Source organism: Micropterus salmoides, unplaced genomic scaffold (genome assembly GCF_014851395.1).
Source record: "Micropterus salmoides isolate LMB-PRFRI ecotype aquatic unplaced genomic scaffold, ASM1485139v1 Ms_hic_scaffold_4, whole genome shotgun sequence".
In the NCBI taxonomy this organism is placed as follows: domain Eukaryota; kingdom Metazoa; phylum Chordata; class Actinopteri; order Centrarchiformes; family Centrarchidae; genus Micropterus; species Micropterus salmoides.
Genome location: NW_024043372.1, coordinates 36,929,094 through 36,955,343, shown reverse-complemented (window position 1 = coordinate 36,955,343; position 26,250 = coordinate 36,929,094). Strand labels below are relative to the sequence as shown.

At 41.5% G+C, this 26,250-nt stretch overlaps 1 protein-coding gene across 1 annotated transcript in view; it reads right to left on the bottom strand.

The window, feature by feature from the left end:
• cpne9 (copine family member IX) overlaps nt 1-26,250 on the bottom strand; it is a 203,475-nt gene that overhangs the window by 113,056 nt on the left and 64,169 nt on the right. The window contains exon 4 of the mRNA XM_038696360.1: nt 23,934-24,037. Coding sequence (XP_038552288.1) covers nt 23,934-24,037 — 104 coding nt within the window. The remainder of the gene's footprint in view (nt 1-23,933; nt 24,038-26,250) is intronic.

Sequence of the window (26,250 nt, the reverse complement as noted above, 5' to 3'; positions counted from 1 at the left end):
GTGTAGCCAATGTGAAATGAAGGGATTTGTGTGTAGAGTTTACAGAAATGAGAGGGCTTTTTGAAAAATGGAGTTATAGTTTTGAAATTTTAGTTAAAAAGCCTGGTTATAGTTTTTAAGCAATTGAGAAATTTGGCGGTGTGAAGTTGCAGTCAGGTCGAGATCCCAATGAGGCAACAAGCATGCAAATGAGCTTCCCTGAGACGGTTCCTGACAGTTTGTGCAGAAATTCTTTGGTTTTGCAAACCGATTTTTGCAGCAGCTGTCCGGGTGGCTGGTCTCAGGCGATCTTGGAGGTGAAGATGCAGGATGTGGAGGTCCTAGGCTGTGGTTACACGTGGTCTGCGGTTGTGAGGCCAGTTAGATGTGCTGCAAAACTTTCTGAAATGCCTTTGCAGACGGCTCATGGTAGAGAAACGAACATTCACTTCCTGGGCAACAGCTCTGGTGGACATTCCTGCTGTCAGCATGCCAACTGCACGCTCCCTCAAAACTTGCGACATCTGTGGTGTTGTGCCGTGTGATGGAACTGCACATTTTGGAGTGGCCTTTTATTGTGGACAGCCTAAGGCACACCTGTGCAATACCCATGCTGTCTGATCAGCATCTTGATGTGCCACACCTGTGAGGTGGATGGATTATCTCGGCAAAGGAGAAGTGCTTACTGACACAGATTTGTGAACAATATTTGAGAGAAATAGGCCTTTTGTGTACATTGAGAAAATCTTTGAGTTCATGAATGGGGGCAAAAACAAAAGTGTCACGTTTATAATTTTGTTCAGTGTATATACACAATAAACAGGATTTAAGTTTGTTTAACTGCAAAGTAAGCAATGCTATAACAAAAATAAATGAAAATACTTTCTTATCCCAAAATTGGCTGTGCCTGCCACAAGATGCAACTTTTCCCCACGTGGAATAAGGACTAAACTGATCACGCACAGAGTGAATCAGGTGATTCGTAACTTCCAACTCCCTGATTGGAGAAATTCCACGTGTCTTACAACTATCCCCAGTCTTCCTTATCAGTAATGTACAGGTGCTGGTCATATAATTAGAATTTCATCAAAAAGTTGATTTATTTCAGTAATTCCACTCAAAAAGTGAAACTTGGATATTATATTCATTCATTACACACAGACTGATATATTTCAAATGTTTATTTAATTTAATTGTGATGATTAAAACTGACAACTAATGAAAACCCCAAAAATCAGTATCTCTAAAAATTAGAATATTACTTAAGACCAATACAAAAAAAAAAGGATTTGAAATGTTGGCCAACTGAAAAGTATGAACATGAAAAGTATGAGCATGTACAGCACTCAATACTTAGTTGGGGCTCCTTTTGCCTGAATTACTGCAGCAATGTGGCGTGGCATGGAGTCGATCAGTCTGTGGCACTGCTCAGGTGTTATGAGAGCCCAGGTTGCTCTGATAGTGGCCTTCAGCTCTTCTGCATTGTTGGGTCTGGCGTATCGCATCTTCCTCTTCACAATACCCCATAGATTTTCTATAGGGTTAAGGTCAGGCCAGTTTGCTGGCCAATTAAGAACAGGGATACCATGGTCCTTAAACCAGGTACTGGTAGCTTTGGCACTGTGTGCAGGTGCCAAGTCCTGTTGGAAAATGAAACCTGCATCTCCATAAAGTTGGTCAGCAGCAGGAAGCATGAAGTGCTCTAAAACTTCCTGGTAGACGGCTGCGTTGACCTTGGACCTCAGAAAACACAGTGGACCAACACCAGCAGATGACATGGCACCCCAAACCATCACTGACTGTGGAAACTTTACACTGGACTTCAAGCAACATGGATTCTGTGCCTCTCCTCTCTTCCTCCAGACTCTGGGACCTTGATTTCCAAAGGAAATGCCAAATTTACTTTCATCAGAGAACATGACTTTGGACCACTCAGCAGCAGTGCAGTCCTTTTTGTCTTTAGCCCAGGCGAGACGCTTCTGACACTGTCTTGTTCAAGAGTGGCTTGACACAAGGAATGCGGCAGCTGAAACCCATGTCTTGCATACGTCTGTGCGTGGTGGTTCTTGAAGCACTGACTCCAGCTGCAGTCCACTCTTTGTGAATCTCCCCCACATTTTTGAATGGGTTTTGTTTCACAATCCTCTCCAGGGTGCTGTTATCCCCATTGCTTGTACACTTTTTTCTACCACATCTTTTCCTTCCCTTCGCCTCTCTATTAATGTGCTTGGACACAGAGCTCTGTGAACAGCCAGCCTCTTTAGCAATGACCTTTTGTGTCTTGCCCTCCTTGTGCAAGGTGTCAACGGTCATCTTTTGGACAGCTGTCAAGTCAGCAGTCTTCCCCATGATTGTGTAGCCTACAGAACTAGACTGAGAGACCATTTAAAGGCCTTTGCAGGTGTTTTGAGTTAATTAGCTGATTAGAGTGTGGCACCAGGTGTCTTCAATATTGAACCTTTTGACAATATTCTAATTTTCTGAGATACTGATTTGGGGGTTTTCATTAGTTGTCAGTTATAATCATCAAAATTAAAAGGAATGAACACTTGAAATATATCAGTCTGTGTGGAATGAATGTATACATTGTACAAGTTTCACTTTTTGAATGGAGATTACTGAAATAAATCAACTTTTTGATGATATTCTAATTATATGACCAGCACCTGTAATATCAGATTTTAGTTCTGTGCAACTGTCAGCGAATTTGTGACATCTGTATTGAGATATTGTTTTTGATGTCACACTATTTACAGTAGGAGGCTGACATAAACAGTTTCTCGCACTGCTCATAATTACTGTCTGAGTGATACAACATCAATACAGCATAGAGCCTGGTCTCAAGTGTCAAGATCTGTCCAAACCATTCACCCCAGCCTCCTCACTATGGCTTTACTGTAGTATAAAAACGCCCTGGATTGGTAATGATGTTGTCAACAAATATAATCCTGGCAACAATTACGTGTCCTCCAAAGTGTATCTGGCAAAAAAAATGTGTCCAGTATTACTGTATAAATAATTTTTGTAGGAGACAGGTTCCTCTATCACTCTCTCTCTGTTCTCAGTGTTTTATGTCTTTTCTCTCCTCAATGCTTCACCCCCAGGTCTTATAGCCTGGTGATGGACAGGTGAGGGTTCTGCATGGTCAGAAAAGAGACAATCACAATGTTGCAGCAGGGCGGGAGTGACAACTATGTGACGAACAGACCAACATGCCCTGCATGAGGAAAAGATGGGAATGCAGGTAGGAAATTTCAAGAAAATTATCCCATACATACCACTTCTTTTTTTAGCCATGCCGATGGAGAGTGCATAAAATGATGAATGATTTTGGGAAATGAATAGAACTACAGACTCCACTAAAATCATCACTTCAATTGCCGGCTGCTTATTGGGTTTCTCTCAGTTCGGCATTTGCCAAGTGTCAGGTTATAGGACTTTGAAGAGGAAAGTGAAAGCCCGGGACTAATGGAAATAATGAAACTGAGAGAGAATGAGAGAGCCACCAGCTATATATACCACTGTAGCTTGCCCAAAGTGCCAAATGCAGTGCTCTCTGCAATTTAAAACAGTCACTCCATCCCCTCCCAAACACACACACACACACACACACACACACACATACACACTTTCATTATATCTCTATCCTCGATGTATCACCACTAGTTCAATCTCTCAGCTCCTCCATTTCTCTCACGCGCTTTGTAAAAATCTCCTTCTCCTGATGTCAAATCGAGCTCACCCTAGCTTGGGTGGGATCAAATGGAATTACCAAGCCTGTGAGTGATGGCCAAATGAGATTTGAGAGCAGAGGAGCAAGAGAGTTGCTAAAAAATCTAATGACCTTGATTTACATGGCAGGCGGCAGGAGAGCTGAAGGGTTTTATATCAGAAATAAAGGTGAACAATGACAACAGCCTGTGTTTTGATACAGTGTAAGTGACCTTCAAATTTCCACTTATTGCTCTATTTCTTATTATTTATTTTTGTTTTTATTTCGTTGTGCAACCCACATAGTAGGACTCGGATCACAAAATGTTAAATTACATGGGTCTTGTGTGACTTGAGATCCACCCATTTGAGCTGCACCATCAGAACAATCATAGGCTGTGTTAGAGATTTAGGGTATAGCATCCTTGTACTGTACCAGGGACCTGAGATTTCCTCCTCTTCATGGTTTTATGTCAAGACATGTACTCATTGTCAGAAAACTCAGCAGTAGCAGCATCACACCATGCAAAATGTGCAGCAAGGTAATTAAAGCTGATTCATATCGTCATCATGGTGGTGATTAGTTTGGTGGAATTAATACTGTAAGGAGAGGTTACATTTTTATCACCCATCATCTGCCATGTGTGAAAACAGGCTGCATCAAAAAAGAAGGCTAAACCAAGTCATTTGGCGGCACAACTTCAAAGGGTCCTAAAATGTACATTGTGTAATCCATACATAAGTTTCATTTTAACCACTTTTCCAAGGAATAGGCCACTAAAATATGCATAAAATCTTTTTAGATTTTTTGGATTATTATCAATAATAACAATAATAAAATATTGTGATGTTCTAATTAGCACAACAGAGAAATCAACATGTAACAAGTGAAGTAAATACTAATTATAAAACTCTATAAAATTGCTAATAAGTAGACGAACCAGCGCACTGTGTTGCACAACTATACTTATTCATCTAGGACACTAGGAATTATTTTCTACTGAACATATAGAGTGTTTCTTTTCGGTTTCTGTTTTCGGAGGTTATTTGAATTTGCAGATCAATCTTCAGGGTCTGTTTATTGTTTAATTGTATTAAGTTAATTTGAGCTTGTCTATTTATTTTTACGGTTTCTATTTGTCAACTGTTAGTGTGTTTGTTTAATGTATAATTGCTAGTCACATTTGACCACTTTTCCCCATTGAATAGGAGCGTTGGGGCTTAAGTGGGTGGTCAGCTGATTTCCCCTTGGGGGTGTCCTTTAATAGATCCCTTACTATAGAGCGCTCAAGGTGTCATTTGGATGGTGTGCACTGTTAACATGTGGTGTTTAACATTAGGATCCTGTCCCCTTGGCTGGTCTGTTCTGCGGTAACGTCATCCAATTCAAACAATGTAATCACTGCAGAGATGTGCATAGGGTTAAACACAATACCTAGCATAATAACAGTGTATAATATAGTATTATTATAGAAATATTATTGTAAAACACATTTTGCTTATGTTTATGTACTGTTTAAAACACAGACAAGTGAGAAGTCACAGAGAAAGGGAGGTAATACAGAGGGTGAGAGAGAGCAAAGAGTAGATGGTGTAAACCCAGCATCTGTTCAAGAATGCTCCTTGGGAGCTGTAAATGGTTTCTTCAGCTGCTCCATTTAGGCCACGTGGACACAGTTCCATGTGCTGATGAAGATCATGAGATGCAGTTGGAAGCTCTGTTAGCTAGTAAGCTTGAGTTGAGATGATTCTGTCAAATAATATGTAAGCAATTCAAAAATAAAGGGTAGTTTTAAGATAAAGCAGATAATTAACAAGGAACAAAATGATGCATTAAATGAACACAGTATATTGAAATATGTCCTTAGTATTCATTTATCATTATATAATATATTCTCCATTCACAATTATTCAACTCCTTAGCAAATCATTAATTATCAGGTTCCTGAGTTGTTCCTTGGTAGCTACTCAAAAAATTGTTAGTTTTATGAATATTGACCTGTGCCATTTCATAAACCAAAGCTGCCACTACACACGTAGGTCTATTTGTGTCAATAATCTTGTGATCATTTGGAGTAGCATCCACAATACTAGCTTTATCTTAACTATTCTCATCATCAGCGGATGGCATAGACCAGATTCAGGGTCATGTCACTGAGGAAATAAGTGGCTTTTTAACCAGAACTGAGGCATGATGAACTCTGTTCCTGTATTTTTAAACCTAAGGATTGGAAACATCCTTTGTAAAACTGAAAATACAACTTGGTTATAATTCTAGGTACAATGGCCATTAGTAAAAACGTTTTATGTGCAGCTCGAATGTGCCACCTACTTTGATGTGACCTAATGGAAGGTCATATTTTCCTCATTAGCTTTTAATGGCATTTTAAATGCTTCGAGATAATCAACAGAATTGCAAAAATCACATTACTTCATTTTAGGTTTTTCTACTTTAGCACTTCCTGCTGTATTTGATGTATTTTTGGGGTTCAGGACTGTAAAGAAAGCAGCTGAATTAACTAACAAGGTGTGTATCAAAATGTGAAGGTCGCAATGATGTTATTTACATACTCAGTTTGCATCATGGATAGGGTCCCTCTTTTCATAGGCTTAGAAACTGCAGAGAGCAGCACACATTTAAAAACCTAATTACACACCACTGCACGGTTTGTTAAGTAAAGGTTTGATTCACTCCTTCAGGGTACAGAAATAAAATGTAGAACAGGCTTAATTACATTTTCCTACAATAACCAATGATTGCAACACCTGTGCTCTTAGTGGGATGAAATTTACACTATTAGCGCTCATGGCTAGGTTTATGTTCTTTTCGTATTGCTGGTATTTGTTTGCTTCTAGTGGACTGGCCTCTTGGGTCTTTAATAAGCTCACATTATTACAGTTTGATGCCTGAGGCAGCTTCCTTCCTCTATAATGTTTTTTATATATAAAAAAAATGTTTTGACTAGTCCAGATACCCAAAGCAATGCATGCTACTTGTTACAACAAAAAAAGTAATCAATATAATGCTTTTCTTTGTAACTTAGTCAAAATCACAAATGTGAAACTATACAGACTAAAGAAACGTGATGGCTATTGTGACGGCCCCTGTGTGATCCAGTGAGGCCACCCTGTGGGAGTGATACCTCACTGTTCTTAACCATATTTGTTTTGTTGAGGTGATTGCAGATCTGGTGCACAAGGGGCCTGTGAACCTGTGGAGATAAAGCTCCTGTGGAGATAAACACTCTCCTCCTCTCTGCAACAAAGGGTGCTTCTCAACTCTGTTATTTGTGGTTTCCTCGCTCTTCGATCCTCGCTTGAACCGGAAGTTGTTCCTTGCAGGCCGTCCCAAAGCTCTTATTTGCGCTCCGAGGAGCGAGGGCTGAGGAGCGATCTCTGAGGAGCTATGAGCGAGGATACGCCAGTGCATCCTTCGCGAAAGGCCCCCTTATTGGGTAGCCGATTGATTGGACGCTGCAGCTGATCGGACAAATAACATTAAACTCAAGTGCATCGCTGCAAAGTCTTATAGGCTATTGGAGTGGTTTGATGATTCACGGACGTCGCTTTACGTGACGCTTTAAAGGACGTCTCATGTCTCTAAAAACATATTTTCTCGTTCCTTCTCTCCTGGCTTGGTTTCCATTGCATCCACGTTTCTCTCACTTGCGTCTTTTCCTTGCGTCTTAGTCAAGCCCACCGGGGGTGCATGGAGAGACACAAGGAAATCAAGCCAGGAGAGAAGGAACGAGGAAATACGTTTTTAGAGACATGAGACGTCCTTTCCTCCGAAGCGCCACATGAAGCAACGTCCGTTTCTGGAGAGACTTTTGATGGAATTTATGTCTACATACATGTGCACGGTGTTGGTACTAATAAAGCCTCACAGTTATCAGTGCAGAGCAGCAGGACTCTCTGTTACCTGTTTAACAAAAATCTGCACATGAAAAATTATAGGTATGTCCAGCTCAGAGGCACAGGATCATTTCTACTGGCCATCTGTTTGGACTAAACACAGGAATGACCAGTCTTTCTTGCTGACGACTCTCCGACTCTCTCTGACTTTAATTGTCTCCATAATAAAAGTTGATGGGAGATATAAAAATTTTAAAAAAGATCTTTCTAATAAATAAAGCTGTGTGTGGGGCTTTTGTTGTTCAGACTGTGACGCCCTGTGGGTTCATGTGTGGGTGTGGCCTATCTCTCTCTCTTCCTTGTACAGGAAGAGCTGATTGCAGTAACTCTGCTAATTGTCCTGTAGAGTATTTAACGCTTTATTCTCATTCTTAGGGGCTGAGGTCGCTGCTGGGCTGATGACGGACCTCTCCGCTAACTTGCTACCATAAGTTTCCACCTTTGCCTTGGTTTCTGGACATGCTGTTTTAGCTGATAGTTATTATTTCTTGCACATTACAACACCCTCACACACATTTTCCATGCATCCATCATCCTGACCTGACTGATGTTCATACCCCATACTTGTTCACCTTTGACTTTGGTACCAGCCTTAATTTGGTTAATTTTGGTTTAAATAAACATATTTTGTTAAACTCCTCCCACCGTCCAAAGACATGTGGCCTAGGTTGACTGGTGACCCTAAATTGAACTTAGGTGTGAGTGTGAGCGTGAGTGATTGTTTGTCTATGTGTGGCCCTGCGATGGACTGGCGACCTGTCCAGGGTGTACCCCGCCTTTCGCCTGATGTCAGCTGGGATTGGCTCCAGCCCCCCCGCGACCCTGTACACAGGATAAGCGATTGACGATGGATGGATGCATATTTTGTTAAACTTCTACCATGGTGTGTCTCCCTTTTGTTGTGGCTTTTTGAGCCAGGTCATAACAAGACCTACAATGACCACAGATTTAACAAGACAGTGAATCATAAAACAACTCAAATATAAGACTTTGCAGCCATAAGAGTTTAATGTTATCTGTCCTGATGTATCAGATCAGTCTGATCAGCTGCAGCGTCCAATCAATTTAACAGCTACCCAATAAGGGGGCGTGGCGGTCAGTAAAAGACTTCCACGAAGGATGCACTGGTGTATCCTCGCTCATAGCTCCTCAGAGATCGCTCCTTGATCCTCAATCCTCGCTCCTCTGAGCGCAAATAAGAGCTTTGGGACGGTCTGCAAGATGGCGGAGAGAAACAACTTCTGATTCAAGCGAGGATCGAGGAGCAAGAAAACGACAAATAAGAGACTTCGACCATGGCCTGATCACCCGGACTGCCATATCTTGTTTTGGTTTATTTACATTACAGATACACACCCTGCACATTTAAATAGTTCTGTTTAGTTTACACTTTAGTTAAATAAAGCACTTTTGATCATTTACGCAGCCTCGTTCCCTCTTTTGTCATGGCCCTTGAGCCAGGTTGTGACACGATACTTAAGGTGCGTTCAGACAGTGAGCAGTTGCAGCTTCAGGTATTTCAATTTAACACTGAAAGTGACTACGGCTCCCGTGAGCAAGCTTGGATATTTGATACTGAGTTGATCATGGTTCAATTTTTTCAACTTGCCATCTCAGCTTACCATGTGACCAACCACCAAACTCACAGGGAAGGAAAAGATGCAGGAGCAAAATACTTTACTGGTATCTGAGTTCATTAAGAAAACTAAAAACTCAAACAATTAACATCCCCATCAACATCCCTGCATAACGAAACACATTTCATTTCGTTATGCATAAATAATAAATTAATAATGACTAATAAACAACCTTGTACCTTGTAATTAATTATCACAACTTGCTACATTAATATGATCATTAACAATAATAGGTTTTATATTAATAAACCATTTCCTCTATGTTAAGCTGCAAACTGCTCTGTTTAACTGTGTGATTAGATTATGTTGATATTAGGCTGAAACATAATGGTACTCGTTCTTTAGTCTCGAAGGCAGTTGGAAGCTGCAGTGGTGGAGCTGCACCGTGCTGACACTGATTTAAAATACAGAACCTTGGTGTTGCCTGGTGACACACCGGGGCAACCACTCGCTGTCTGAAGCATTTTTATTGTCAATGAACACTGACATTTAGTACAACACAATAACAATAGCAAAATCTGGCATTAGTTAATTCATTAATACTGTTTGGATATCTGTTTGGATACTGTGTAGGCTGACTCCCCCAAAAGTTGGACTTTATCCTTGCCTCTGTCGCCAAGTGCTTGCTCATAGTGGGAATTGTTGGGTCTCTGGAAATAATATTATATTGATTATGGTCTAGACCTGCTCTATATGAAAACTGTAATGAATAAATTTGCGCTATGTAAATAAAATTTAATTGAATTAAAACAATAGATTTCCAAACAGGAAATCACTGTGGATTACATGTAACGTAAATGATGCACTGCTTTTGTTGTCACATTTCATCCGTTCAGTCCATTCATCTCCCATTCCTTATGGAAATAATACATCACTTTGCTCCACATCTATCTATTGTGATTCAGTGGGATAAAAATAACCTTTGTCTAGAGGTGGGGTTTAATAATTGATTCCCTCTACTGGGATGCACCCTTTTATTGGAATCCCATCTCATGACCCGATATCAGGGAAACCACAGCCCCCTCCTGGGACTCAGTACAGTCCATATCTGGGCCATGCAGCAAACAGACTGAACACCCATTTGTTCCTGTTTCTAAGGAACAAATGGGACACATCTTTCACCATTCTTGTTGTGCAGGAACGTGAGGCTCTAAAATAATGAATTTCAGTGCAAAAAGATGGGAAAGAAAAAAAGATATTTACCATGAACATGTTATAAGGTCATGAGATATTAAATGTGTGCCAGAGCCACTATTATGAATGTCAATAATGAATCAATATAATATATACTATAATCACTGACACGGCATGCCACTACCTTCTGCCATTCCGACATCACCTGTGCCCATGTTTTCTGAAGAGGGACTCATATTGAATTTAGACTGAGTGGGGATATTGCTCTTCCTGAGATTTCTTCCATTTTTTCCCTGATAAAAAGGGTTTTAGGGATAGTTTTTCCTTATTCAAATTGAGGCTCTAAGGACAGAGGGGGTTGTATGCTATACAGATTGTAAATTTGGACATTTTCACTTAGGGGTGTACTCATTTTTGTTGCCAGCGGTTTAGACATTAATGGCTGTGTGATGTGTTATTTTGAGGGGACAGCAAATTTACACTGTTATACAAGCCGCACTCTCACTACTTTACATTGTAGCAAAGTGTCATTTCTTCAGTGCTGTCACATGAAAAGATATAATCAAATATTTACAAAAATGTGAGGGGTGGACTCACTTTTATGAGATACTGTAAATCGTAATATACACTTAGTTGTTTAAGAACTGAGCTGTTGTAATGATTGCTATCTATATCTATAGATGTCTTTTAGTGACACAAGAGGTGCATAGCAATGTTACCTGTTTATTCATTTTTTTCTTCAGATTGTAATTTTGAGTCATTATTAAGCTAATGGGCATGCTAATAAATGAAATATGAATACTTCACTTGTTTGATGATTAAGATGTAAATGAAAATGTTGGTTGTAATTCTTTTATATACTGAAAATGTTAACAAGTTCAGTATAATTTAATGCAGCTAAATGTCATTTGCTTTATATACAGCTGTACTGTATGTTACTGTTAAGTTGCTCTGGAAGAGAAAAAGAGTGACAGAGCAAGAGACCAAACAAGAGTAAATATCAGACTGGCTGCTAAAAGTGCTGAAAGGATGCAGGACAGATGCTAAGCTGGCCTTCTTGCTTGTGGTGTTGTGCTTGCTTGATGTTTCCCTGTTAGCAAAGTTGTCATTAGCTAATGGCAGAGGCAAAGAGCAAGAATAGGACGATGACAGAGGAAGCTAGGAAGAGTAGAAGAGAGTGACCAAGCAAGAGGCTACCAGTGTTACGCCAAAATTTGCATGTCTGCTGAGAATTCCATGCACCTCCAAATACACTTTAGTACGTCTTTAGCTGTTATATGTATTTTATGTGTATTTATTGTCTGTAAGGGCAGCTACTACTACGCACTACGCACTTTGAGTCCATGACAAATTTCCCCTAGGGGACAATAAAGTATGTTCTATTCTATACTGCTTTTAAACACTATAATATTCTTTGTGGGGTTCATCAATGGTGATTAATGATTCGAAGTATATATTTGATGAACGTTTACAGTTCAACATTAATATTTTATTACACTTTGTCGAAGTAGCATTCCTTGATATTCAGCAAAAATACGTCGTGATAACCAGGTCTGATCAATGTGCACAGCAAGTGTCTGAAAAGGACCTTAACAGGTGGAGGCATAATTCAGTAGAACAGATGTTGTAGGCTACCTGCTGAGATTTGCGTCCACCTATTTTCTCAGCTTAAATGAGCTTTACTACCCGGGAGGTGCATGCAACTCTCAGCGGGCATGCAGAATTTGGCATAGCACCGGACGTTGGCTTTGTGAAATAAAAGGCTGCAAGACAAAAATTGAGCTGACATTCTTTCTGTTGAACTAGTAAGTAATATTGCTGTCTTGTGTTGTCAAGGTTGATGTTTGGCTGTGTTAGCAAAGTTGTTGACTTGATAGTTTTTGTTAATGCTCCAGATAATGTAATAACAAATGCATATGAACAGCTGTATTTACAGCAGTGGTGAAAAACACTCTCACATGTTACTTTATATAGATGCTGAAAACTGCAGACAAATATCTATAGTGCTTTATTGTGCAATAAATGTTTAGATGAAATCTGGGAGACAAACTCAGCTCTTTGTCTTCATTGCTCCTGAACTTTATACTACCTGTATTTCCAATATAATCATTGCTGCTGTTGCATGCTGCAACATGTGCACGTAGAAAATAATTATAATGAAACTTAATTCTTTTGTCAAGCAATCGGGACAAGCCATTTTATTTTTCTCCAAGACTGACATTTTGTTGTATTTAATATTTAAAAACCTTACATTCCCTTAGGTCGTTCTGCCATAAATTGCGCATACATTTATTTTTTAAAAAGCTTTCATTAAGAAAAAAACATGGTTTGTATTAATGATTAATCAATGATCCAACTCAACATTAGGTATGAACTTTCACTCCTGGTTGAGCACTTTGTGGAACTCCATTACTAATTCAGGGACAATGTTTGTTACTTATGTCAAATGTTTTCCGCAAAATATGCTTTAATCCCTGGTAAACAGTTGATTTGATAAAAGATTTTTTGCTCCTTACTAAAGTCGAAGCATGCATTCAGTGGGAGTTTTGCACCACACCAGTAACAAAAGATTTACTGTGAGAGACCCGGATTCAACTCCCCACTGTGACACGTCCACCAACGTGTCTCTGAGCAAGACACTTAACCTAGTTGCTCCAGAGGCGTGCGACCTCTGACATAAATAGCAATTGTAAGTCGCTTTGGATAAAAGCGTCAGCTAAATGAAGAAATGTAATGTAATGTCATGTGTGAAGGACAGTGATTCAGGTAGACTGTACAATAGCTAAGGCAATGATGCACGACAATTGAGGGCTTTGAAGAGAGGGAGAGTGTGTGTGTGTGTTATATTTTGCACTACTTAATAATTCAGCATTAATGATTTACTTTGTCAGGAGATTAAGACTCCTCACTAAGCGGGGCAGCTGCTGTCTCAGGGGAGGAAGCTTCGAACCAACGCCATGGAAAACTTGGACTCTTATGCAGGCAGAATAACAAAGCATTGATTTTCTGAAATTAATTTCCAGCTCATTCCTTTACCTTTTAAGTTGGTATTACAGTCTTGTTTGTTACTATATAAGTCAGGCTTTGTCTTTGTCTCACTGCAGCCAAAAACCTATTAAAGTGACACATATCAAGTCTAGTCTCCACACAAACACAATTTCTATTATCACTTTGACATTCTGAACACGTGGTTACACCAAAAAGTGGCACAACTAAATTCTTACGTTTGTGTAAACTACTGTAGCTGGCGAGCTAACGTCTAGCACTTGTCAGTCATAATATCTCTCTGAGCTGTTTTCCGTACTCTGCGTACAGTGCTGGTATTTTGTTTACAGGACTGTCCATCATTTTATTCAATAGAGAGTTAAAAAGGGGGTAGGAGGTTGTTATCTCAATTTATTCTATTAAACAACATGAAGAGTGCATTCAGTAGAGTGCAGATGTCCGCCAGGCTTGGTATCTGCAGATGGTGCATGAATAACGTGCCAATGTAATTTCTTTTTCACTTCCGTGTGTCATTTCACACCATTTAGTCTCTCCTGACTTATACTGTGCACAGACAGCATGTCATAGTATACAGAGTGACAAAGTCCAGGTGGCATTAGGTTGAAAAATGTATCTGGCAATAAAACTGATTCTGATTCTGGATGGGTCAAACAAACACTCTCACCCAGGAGATCGCTGTTTGTGGCCAATGTGAATCCAAAAGCCAATGATGGCTTATTTTAACATACTTACATAAGATAACTTGCGTCTTGTACATAACATAACTACGTACGTACACATGCGTATGTAACTTAATTAACTAATGCAATATTAGCTGCAGACAGGGCAGTGTACAGAACGTTCAGCTAGCAGCTTCTCATTTAGCCAGTGCTGACTGTCGCTTTCATCATTTAAAATGACATCACTTCAGCTGAGTGAGTAAAATTCAACTTAAACTCTTGTCTATGTTGTGTGCTCTCTGCCAGCTGGTGTCTATGCTTAACTCAACTCCAACCGAGTGATCCGTCTTATTTAGGTGATCACGTCAGTAAATTTAACTTGGAAACTCTCAGTTCAACCTTCATTGATGTCTTAACTAGTACATATGTAACTATTTAAGCTTATAAAGTGTGCAAAGCTTAGTGGGCTGCACCTGTTATTTCAATGTAACAGATAAATACTGAATCAACATTGCATCACCTGCTGCTATGTAAACATAAGAATGGGAGTCTGTATTTTCAGATACCCAAATTGGGATTTAGGCATTGCTCAGGACATCCCTAATTCTGTGTTAAAAAGAGATTTCTGAGTCACTTTTAGCAAATAAAATTTGCATTTGTTTGGGACTATTTTCACCAGCAGATTAATGCACATTTGGATTTAGTGAGTATTTCTAAGAGAGTATTTCTAGCAGCAGGCCGTGTATGTGGGATTTGAGTCAAAATAATCTACAGTGTGTGTGTTCATGATAATCAATGTTACTCAGTGTAACAGTGTGGCTTATTGATGTATTTTAATAGTTTTTGGACAACAACAATGGCGCTCAATGGTACAGAGGAATAAGATATATCAGTCTTTGGGTACACGTACGATACTTGTTAGTAGGATTAACTGGTTTGGGGATTTGTTGACAACAATCTTGGTGGAACATCTAGGAATCTGTTCAATAGTCACAAAATCTGACTAAAACAAAACTAACTTGATGTGGAGTTTAATTTGTTATCGTATTTTTTGCTAAATATATGTTAATTTTTCTTTCATATTGTCTCCTACAAAATATGAACCTTCCTAAAACTTACACATTTCTTGTGATAACTCAATAGGGCGTACTGTACAGAATCAAACAATCCTTTGACTTAACTTTACATCACTGTGTACACTGGACACAAACTGCCTAACTGACATTTAAAGTTCTAACAAACATCATTTCAGACTGCAGCTTCTTTTGTTATTGAGGATTGGTTCAATCAATGCCGCTGCCAAGTGTTGTTGGTGTTCAAAATTATTGACCACACAGTGATGATCGGAGGGGTTAAGAGTAGCTCTGATCAATAGGAGGAATGTGATAGGCTCTTTAGTCAATACCTGACCCCATGCTGGGTCTTTCCTCTGAATCTCCTGTAGGGCTATCGATCCTCCATATAGAAAGAACAGAAGTGTTAAATGTCTGTTCAATGTTTACTTTCTCTCCTTCTGCCTGCCTTCATTTACCTGCAGCCTCCTCTGCGAGTGACTTCACATTGAAAGGCAGAGCTGTAAATGGATCAGTAACTACAGAGAAGCTATGCAGATCTGTAAATAAATAACAACACTTCCTCTGGGATTGGCATGGGCCTGTTGAGGCTCATTGTGCTCATATGCAGCCTCTGAAAGTAAACTTCCTCTTAATTCTCCTCATAAATATTTCAGAACATCCTTAGATACTTTAAACCAAACAAAACAACTATGAGATGAATAATGAGCTCTTGACAATAGATTCAGAGGAAAAATTTAATAAAAGGCTGCGAATATGCTGTATTTTAATGAAGGAACTGCTTAACTGGTGATTTTGCTCAGTACATTTTAAAGGTACATTGTATAAGAATTGAGACTACTCTCAACCTGTCAAAGTCATACTCCAAACTAGTCAGCTTAGTTAGCCATGCAGCTAACTTAGTAGTCATATTAGCTGACTGAGCCAGCCTCCCAGAGAACATGGCCGGTCCGAGACTGAACACAGGCCAGTTTGACAACAGGGAATACATTACCAAGGTGATTACATTGGCTCCAACCAGAACTCTGACTCTGGGGTGACGAAGACACTAGGGATGGGAATTATGGTGCTTTGAAGGGAACTGCATTTTATGGCTCCGTTCCTTTCCAAGAGCTGGCTCTTTCAGCTCCTAAAAGGCTCTTCATTTAGTACCACCTCTGCTGGTCACTGCAGTTACAAAGTTACATTCTTATTTGTTGCAAGAAATAAATATGCAAGATTCTTCATCTGCAATACATTGACATATGCTGGCATACTGACGGTTAAAAAGTGTGATATGTCAAGAATAACTATCTTAGTTGTATAACAAAACTAACACCCTACTAAAGAAAATTGAATAGTATGGTTAATAACTAATTACACAACTCTATGCAGATGTACTGTATATTTCATTGAGTAAAAGTAATTAGTATAATTGTAATTTGTTCATTTGTCATGCTTTCTTTTCCCGCGGGGACGGGGTTGGTGTTCTAAGATGGGAGCCAGCTCACATTGTTCACTGAAGTCTGCTCATAGAACCAATTTGTTTACAACGACACATCAACAGAAGACACAGCTGGTTCAGGCGGGGACAGTGGAACAGTGGAAAGACTAACCAAGAAGGTTTTGGCAGGTTTTATTTAGTTTCTGTTGAGTCTGTGATTATTGGGTCTGTAAATAATATTAAACAGATTACGGTATAGACCTGCAATATAAATTGAACTGAACTTAAATAAATCAATATGATTTTTTAAAGTGAGAAGTTCTTAAAGGTTTTTTGGAATGACCACTTTAGTGACCAAGGCTTTTAATGTGGAAATGCCAATCCAATCCAATACCCATCCCTGCTGCAGACACCATCACTGCTGCCTTCAGCTAGAAGTAACAGCAGCACAAAAGAAGAAGCTGCAGCGGCCTCAAGCTACTTTTTTTTCCTCCCTCAACATTTCTATACATTTTGTCCGCGACTGATGTGGAGTGTGTGAGTGATTGACTATTCACTTAGTAAACTGCCTCCTATGAGCCAGCTCCGAAATCACCTGAGGAAGGCAATGCGAAATAAATCTTTACATTAGGAAAGAGGGGGGGGACAAAACATAGATTTTGAAATGAAACATGTATAATGGCTCCTCTGCCTATCAGGTGATTAACCTCACCACAAATCTACAAAAGTTAATTTCAGCGCCTCTGATAAAGTGCAGCTCACAGCTTCAGGTGGAGCAGAGAGGACAGACACAGAGCTACAGCTGGATCATCTTATTCTCCACTAATTTGCAGGAGAATAAATAATAACAATAATCTCTCTCTCTCCCACGCACAGAACGTTAGTTAAGTGAGTAAAGTTCAATTTTCGGCCTTTTGTTGTTTGATTTTTAAAAATCCTTCTGAGATCCGGGGCTTTTCAAAAAACAGGGCTAACGACGCCGCAGGTGGAACCCATCGGAGGCAGAGAAGCAGGTGAAATCTGCTCTCAGGTATAAAGATATTGTGGGCCAAGTGCAGCATGGAAGCGGCTTCAGGCTGGGCACACGTGGCACAGAACAACACCTACCCAGAAGAGAGGGCTTGTGGTAAAAAGATATCATATCCATAACCGGTGCTACCGGTGCTAGAGGGGCTCTTGCTATAAGCCCTGGGCTGGAGGGACCTGGCGTCCTCCTGCTTAGGGGGGTGGGGGACGGGACTGAATAAATGATGGGGCCAGTCAGGAATCTGGTCTTCTAGCCTCCCTATGACCTCCTTCACCTTTCCTCCTTTGGTCATGTCTCACAACATACACCCTTAGGATCCTGGGGGACGGGCAGCCTGCAGGGCGTTTGGGGGGTGGGGCTGCTTTATTGCGGCCTCGCATTTCTTCCTCCCTCACTGCCTGTCCCTCAATTTTAATTACACATTAGACACAGAGGGCTTGGGGGGTGGGAGGGGCACGATGGGAGGCTCCACTACCTGACAGTTGTGGGGTGCCTGTGTCACAACTACCCTCCAATTTTAGTTGCACCTTAGTTACCACACACCTTATCTTCACTCCACCATACAACACTTCACAATCCATGACATGCATCCAACACAAAACAATACATTTACAGAGGCAGGCAGAGGGGTTGAAGGAGTGGGAGAGATTCTCATTGGCCTTGTGTCCTACCCCTGGAGCCCCGGGCGTTGGGGGTGCTGTGGGGTTGGTGGCGGCCTTGCCTGATCTGGGGTGGGCTGGGGGGGGTCGGGGCTCCCCTGGCGTGGGGGCCCGCCCTTGGCCTAGGGTTCTGCGGACTCGGGCTTGTGGCCTTTGCTCATTTCTGGGCGGGTGGTGTGTCCCTGGGCCTGGGGGCCCGTTGTCTCCTCTCCTCGCCTGGGCCCTCTTCGGCAGAGGTGAGGCTCCCGCTGCTTCCCCCTGCCAGCTCTCTCACGGTGGGGGCATTCGGGAGTCTCTGGGGCGCATGACCGGTGCTGTCGGGGTAGGTTTTGGTGCTCCTCCTTGGGGGTGCTTGACTGGGGGGGGCTGGGCCCCTGTCCGGGGATGAAATCGGCCTCGGGGGCTGCTGTCACTGGCTGCACTGTAGGGAGGGATGCCTCTGGCTGGGCTGGGGTTCCTGTTTTGCTTCGTTGGCCTCGGATCCGTGCTTGCCCATTTCTCTGTCGGCCAGTTGTTGGACCCCTCTGGATACTGAGGTATATAGTTAGTTTTCGGGATGTGCAGTGTGGGTGCGGGGCAGGGCTGTGCTCCGGTTTGTTCTGGGTTTGTGCCTGGAGTTCTCGGCCCTTGATGGATGGGTGGGTTGTTGGTGGCATGCAGCTGAGCTAGTTGATTTTGCCTCGTTGCTGGTTTGGCTGGTGTTGCATGGCGGCCGGGGGGCGCGCTGGGCATGGGGGATGTCGGCTGGCGCCGGCGGCCTTAGTTTTTTCCGGCAGTTGGGGGGACGGTGGACTTTTATTGGCGGGTGCACGGTGACCTGTGCGGCGCGTTTGCTGCCGGGCTGGGGCTTGCTGCTGGTGTCTCTCTCCGCTGGCTTTCGCTGTCGTGTTGTTCCGTTTGCTCTCTCTCATTTGCCCGACCTCGCACGCGGGATTCGCGGGGGCTGCTGGGCATGGGTGTCGCCGTGCTCGCGCAGTGTGCGCGTTGGGCTCGTCACTTGTGCATTGGTGTTGATGATTGCGTGGCATTTGGGCATTGTGGTTGTTTGCTGCGCGGCGGTGGGGTGCTGGATGGGGGAGGCCACTGGTCTATGTTGTGTCTGCGACGCGGTCGGTCCGGGCGCTGCTCTTCCTCTTTTGCGTTCCGTCGGCATTACGTTGTCAACTGGCATTTGGGTCGGGGTCTTCTGCGTTTGCATCGCGGTGCATCTGGGAGTCTTTGTTTTTTTTTGATTTGATTTATTCTTTTTCTTTCTTCCACCCCTATTGGCTACTGGGGTTCTTGCCTGCCTGTTACAGTCGTGGCGTCCCACTCTCTCTAACAACTACATTCTTTAACAGGCTTATGCGCACACACATGTACATACACACATACAGACACATTCACCCACACGCACACAGACACACAGACACAAACAAACTTAGGTTGTCCCTGGTAGAATTATTCCTGATGCCTTTCTTTCAGTTACTTATTTAAATTAATTATTATTCCAGCTCTCGTGGCTGTGTTGTGTTGCTTATTTAGTGTGTGTGACTGTTTCTTGTTTTCATTGTTCTCTTAGTTGTCTTAATATGTCATTAATATGTCAGCTGTTTATTGCTGCTGTTCGGCTGGTTTTCTTTTACTATTATTATTATTTTTATTGTTTTTTTTGTTTGTGTTTGTTTGTTGTTGTTTTTCTCCTCCCCAAGCCCCCCTCTCTGTTCTCTTGCAGGTTTCGTTGCTTTCTGCAATTGGTGTTTCCCACAGCTTTTCCCTGTTGTCCCCACCCTCCATCCCCCTTTCCCCCTTCTCTTGCAGGTGTTGTCCTTTCTCTGTGCTGTCTGTTTGTGCCCCCCCATCCCCGTGTCTGCCCCCCTGTCCGGCCCGGTGACAAATCAATACATAATTAAATAAATAATAAAACAGACAAAGGAGTATTTTAATACTCTCTTGTTAAAGTAAAATCTGTCTGGCACAATATGGTATCCAGGTCATTATACTCTATACCAGGCTGCTGGGCAGGACAGGTTTAAAAAAAAAAAAAAAAAAAAAAAAAAAAAGATATCATATCATCAGCAAGAGGCAGAACGATGTGCAAAGGCAGTCCCACAGGCAAAACAGAGCCAATGGACTAGCTGAGAAAACATAAACACCAGAAGCTTCCTGGAAGGATCTTTGGGCAATGGAATGAAGCAGACTTATGCTGTGTCTCAATTCGGGTACTTCCTTAAGTATACTAACATGCAGTACACTTCATACTATTTCTGTTGTTTATTTTATTTTTATTTTCAAGTATCACAAGCCAAGCAACAGAGTAACAAAGGTACAAACAATAAAACTATCTTACAGCTGTGTTTTCCTCTGCCGTTGTTGCAGGAGTCAGCTGCTGCAGGCCTTCCCCCCGTCTGCGCTTGCAGAGCTTCTCAACTCTGAAAACATCTGAGCAAATATTCGATTCGCCATAAATTTTCATAAAACTGCCTATATTGAACATCTACACATTTGACTTCTCGCCTCAAAACTGCTCAGAAGTGGATTTAGTGATGAAATACTGTACAAAACTTGTAAAAATCATTCCGTTGTTGGCCTCTCTCTCTCTCTGCTCCTTTTTGCTTCTCCTGTGTTTTTGGCCCCTCCCCTTCCGCTACGTAACTAAAGTGGCGGCTGTTGAGGGTGAGAAGTGTCCAGCGTTCCACATTCAACTTTTTGGCCGTTATGAGTGCACCATCCGGGTACTCGCAGTGCACTGCATTTTGCCGTAGTTCTCAGTGAACGCACTTATGCCCTCAAAATAGTAAGTGCAAGTATGGAAGGGTGCGAATTGAGACATTAGCTTCATCATCAGAGCCATCTACAATGCTCTTCTCAGTCCCATAACCTGAACCAGTGGCTTGGAGAAAACCTCACCCAAGAACACTACACCTGGAGATCTCCCCCAACCCTTGGCTTCTCAAACACCATGGCCTTTGTGCCAGGAAAAAAGGCACCAAAGAGGTCAACAGCATGAAAACAGACCAGGATTAGAAGATTAAGGTCAGTCTAGACCAGAATTTTACCTTTCCACCAGATACATTACAACCAGTCTCAGGCTGGATCTGATCCTGTGGTCTGTCATACAATAGGGCCTGTTCATCATAGAACTGACAGTGCCATGGAAGGATGCAGTTGGTGAAATGTAAATGCAAAAAGCTAAAGTACTCCGATCTAGCAACTGAAGCAGAACAAAAGCTCCCCAGGGAGCGCCTCTGTTCTGCCTGTACAGACAGGTGAGCTGCAGGGGTGTCTTGGCCATGTCAGCCACTGGGCTGCTGAAAGGGATGGGAGTCGTGAGACAGGCTCACCGGCAGGCTGTCAAGTCACAGGCAAAGGCCGCAGAGTGTAGCAGCAACTGGCTCTGGCTAAAAAGAAAGTACAAGAACTGGGTGGCAAGATTACCATCACAGGTGCGGTAAACGCAGAGGGAGGTGCACCTGGAACACCAAGTGTCACTGTTGAGCCATCTGGATTTGTCATGAGACTATCAACGGAACACCAAAGTAAGAGGGTGCCCACCTGATAACCGCAGTGAAGCATTTACCCCCACGCAGCTCTGGGATCAGCTGGTCTGGTCACTGTTACAATAGTGACTTGTCAGATTTATTATGTGTTCATAACAATATCAATATCATAACAGAAATTGTTTGATTATGGCTGTGAACTACAGTATTTCTTTATCCAGAACATCACAGTGGAGACTAATCTGGATACACCATTTACTTACATGTAGTATAGTTTTCCATCATATGGGCTTCTGTGTAGGAAATTATATAAAGTTTTGGTTTCAGTAAAATATGTAGTACAGTACATAGTTGGGATTCCAGACCAATTCCAGATCCAACCCTAAGCTATAAAAAATGCGCTGATATCGCTCATTGGGCCGACAGATCAGACCCCTTTTAGCAACTGATGAGATTAGTAGATATGTTGAGAGAAACACAGAAGAGTATATCCTTAAGATTTGTTGTTTTGGACTTTGTACATATTGGCATCTCTTCAGTTTGCTTTTATAAATCCACAAAATAAACCCTTAATAATCACATTTATTAGCCTCTCATTATTCTTGTTACTGTAACAAAATCTTTTTGTGTACTTCTCTTTTTTTGAGTACTATTTTACTTTAATACTTTTTATGCCAAACATTGTACATTTCAAGTCACATCCATTACATAGTAAATTGTATGAGAATGGAACACAAGATATCAAATCAGCCGCTCCAGCAGAGAAGAAGTGATGTGTCTGCGGCCGCAGGAGGGCAAAGCTCCATGTCCACAGAGGGGACACTCTGGAAAACATCCATATTGAATACGTTCACTTATCAAGTGCCAGGTTGGTATGGGGGAAAAAGAAAAAGGTTTGCATCTACTTATTATTCATTCATTCAATGCACTACCTAAATCAAACACACCAAAGATATTGCCATGGTTGGGGAGTAACAGATTACATGTAACAGAGTTATGGAATCAGGGTACAAAAAACCAACACGGAACCCAAAAAAACATTAATGCAAATTGTGCAGCGCGGTAAAAAGCCAGCAGCAAATGCCTGCCATTACCCAGATCTGATCTGTATTCACATCGAGAGCATCACCAAGGTCGGGCCCCAGCGTGACCCACTCTGCACTAACAACGTTAACCCCTGCAACTCTAAGCTAAGCGACCTCTGGAAAGCCTTTGGATCTACACCAACATTAAAAGCGGAGGTGCTCTGTACATATGGTTACTTTGCAAGTAATTGTGGGACTACTAGAAAACTACTACTAGACTACTAGAAAAGTTGAATCTAGAGCAGATTGAGTAGGTAACAGCATTAATAATAATAAAAATAATTAATTAAAATAATTAAATTAGTACATGTAAAAGTAAATAAAATACAAGTAGTTATTTTAAAAGGAATCATAAAATGGAGGGGATGGAAAGAAAGGGAGGGAAGAACATGTATAAGGTAGTCAGTTAAAAATTGAAGTGTAAAATGGAGGGAAGGGGTGAGAAAGAGGTTAGAAAGAGATGTGCTTGAATGATGGCCGGGTGTTTGCAACTCAAAAGGCCCTGTCACCCAAGGTCCGGAGCTTAGACCTGGTGGTGTTGATGAAGCCAATGATGCTAAGTGAAAAGGTCTGGGTGGAGCGGGTGAAGGAATCTGAGCTGATGATGAGGATTTCAGATTTATTGAAGTTGAGTTTGAGAAAGTTCTGTTGCATCCATGACCTTATGTCTGATGAGTACAACAACAAATTTAATTGTTGAAGATGATATTGCTTGCAATGTAGCATGTGTCTTTTGCTGTGTTTATTTTACTGCTGATTCTTTAAGAAGTATCAAACAATTTGATTTATGTGGCTCAATAATACTTTCCATGGTGTCCATATACTTTATTTTATGTATTTTATGTAGTTATGTCCTATTTTCTCGTTCATTCTGGTGAGGCTACATAGAGGAAGGCGGTTCTATATTTAGACTCTATTGAGTTTGTGCTGGTTTATTATTAGGGTTCAAACCCCAAAGGGGTAGAACCTGTATGCTCAGGCTGCAAAGGACGTCTGTGGAATTTATTACTGGTTTGGACATCAGGGCTCTGTGATGTTGTTATACTAGTGTATACATTAGCATTTAATGCAATTTATTTATCAGCCCCCCCCACCCCCCACCCCAGCAGTGCTGTAGAGGGAAAAGGTGGAGATGTTCCCACTTACACATCAAAGCGTAGGTTCTGCTTCTCTTCAAAGAAGAAATCAAGGACAAACTTCCTCACAAAGTCAGGGTTCAGTGTGTTGTCAATAACTTCTGTCCGACCAAACTGGAGGAAAAACAGAGACAAGAGAAACAGAGACGAAATGAAAGTCAACGCCATGCTAATCAATCTGTACATTCAGTAAGAGGGGAACTCATGAAACACTGTAGGAGAGTAACTCCTGCTGTTGTGCTGTTTGTTTTGTGGGTTCCCAAGTTCTCAAGTAGCAGATTAGTCATTTACATGTCTGAACCGATTTTCTTACTTGGACTAAAAACGACCCAGTTACATTTATGCTCAGTCCATTTCCATTTTGGGGGAAATGTCAATTAAATATATTTCTTTGGTTTTGGAAGCTCCACAATGGTCATCAAATGCAGGGAGAGCTGCCAAAGTTGTTCAATTTTAAAATCCAGTGATTTACAGAATCAATTTAAGTATCTTATTATCTCAAGATAACAAATGATGGTTTTGCTGAGCTGATTAGGTATAACAGGCAGAAATTGGAACCCCGTGTCTGCGCCACAAGGGGCCCATGAAAAACGTACTTTTTAAATGTTGTTGAGTAAATGGCACTTATCCAAATCTAGTCAGTTATTGTATTTATACCGCCATTACATCTTAATTTCCAAGATATTTAACATCATTAGTTGAGTTCAAACCGTGACACCATGTCAAAGAATGGGTTAGCTATAAATGTTCCTCACACCAGCTCTGAACTGGGGAAGACCAGTTTCTGGTACTATGCACCTGCTGGAATGAACTGCAAAACAAACTGAGATGCTCATTCACATATTCATGTAATACTTACTCACATACTGTACTTCTGTCTCTGTAAATAATATCACACAGTGTGGTCTAGTCTCTTTTATGAGCGCTATGAGATAATTGTTGTTGTGATTTGGCGCTATAAATTAAATTGAATTGAAGATCTCTCCGCCGTCGCTGCCTGAAGCTACACTTTCCCTGTCTTCGCGACTGTAACTTCCACTAACCACTAAGACGCTGTTGACACAATGTACAGATAACCTGCAGCCCCTGCTGGAGCTTGAGAACTACACAACAATCAGTATTTAATGATTAATTAGGCTATAAACAAAACCCATGTTAAGTCTAATTTTCGGGGAGAAACCGGACAGCCGTCAGGACAACTGCTCTTAATTTTTTCGGGACATCCGGTCACCCTATTTTCTCACATAATTGAACCTCCTGTTGATTGCTGTACAAATACACACTCTTTCCTCCACTCACAAGACAATCCTATCATGCTCTCTGGCAGGTGACAGTGATGAGCCATCGATCTGACAAATACCTGTAACGCCCACCCCCGTCTCTGTTCCTGCTCTCCTCAGTCAGTCAAACACAATACAGTAGAGACAAGAAAATCTTGGATGGATTTCTGCTGGGTTAGATTGTCACTAATTTATTAAGCATCATGTTTTAGTGATGGTGTGTCCATAATCAGTTTTTGTTGTATATTACAAGACAGCCACAGGAGAGTTTAACAATATAATTAGCATAATGTTATGACCGAAGGAAATAAAACAATTGTGTTTTAAATAGTCCCAAATTATCACATCTATGCAGTGCTTGAAGTGGTAAAGAAATAGGTGCCAGGTCTCCATTTACATTCACGAAAAGTGACATTGACAAGCTTGTTTCAGCACACGGCTGCATGAAAGGCACCAGAGAATTCTTCTCCCTCTTCTGTCCTCGTCGAGGAACACATGAGCATTTCATAGTGCCCAGAAAACCTGATATGGAGAGGGCAGAGACGAGCACCAGAAGCTTGTGAGAAGTTCCGGTACGCAAGAAAAACTATACCATAACTTTTGGGGAACATTTCTTACTGCTCAGTCATTAATAGCTACAAGCATGTAGGCCTGGGGCTGACAGTGAACGTATCAGGCATGTTTGTCTTATTATCCATGAGAGGGAAGAATTTAGAAAGTTGCATTGCACTGCGGAGAGCCCCCAGCTGCAGTAGTGCGTGGATCATGCATAATGTTCATCCAACTAGAGGGAACGATCACAAACCGTTCACAGCGCGTTGGTCGTACTAGCAACACAACCCGTACCGGAGAGGCAGTGGGGCGGACCAGGGACAGGAGATCAGGGAGCGACTGGCCCACTGCGTACGGTGGGTGATAGTTCCTTCTGGCTGGATAAAGTCTGACGCTCCGCATAATCCATGATGATACAGAAATATAGAGATTAATGTCATTAAAACATGCTGTCAATATTTTAGAGAGCCCCCAAAATATCACAAATCATGCTTT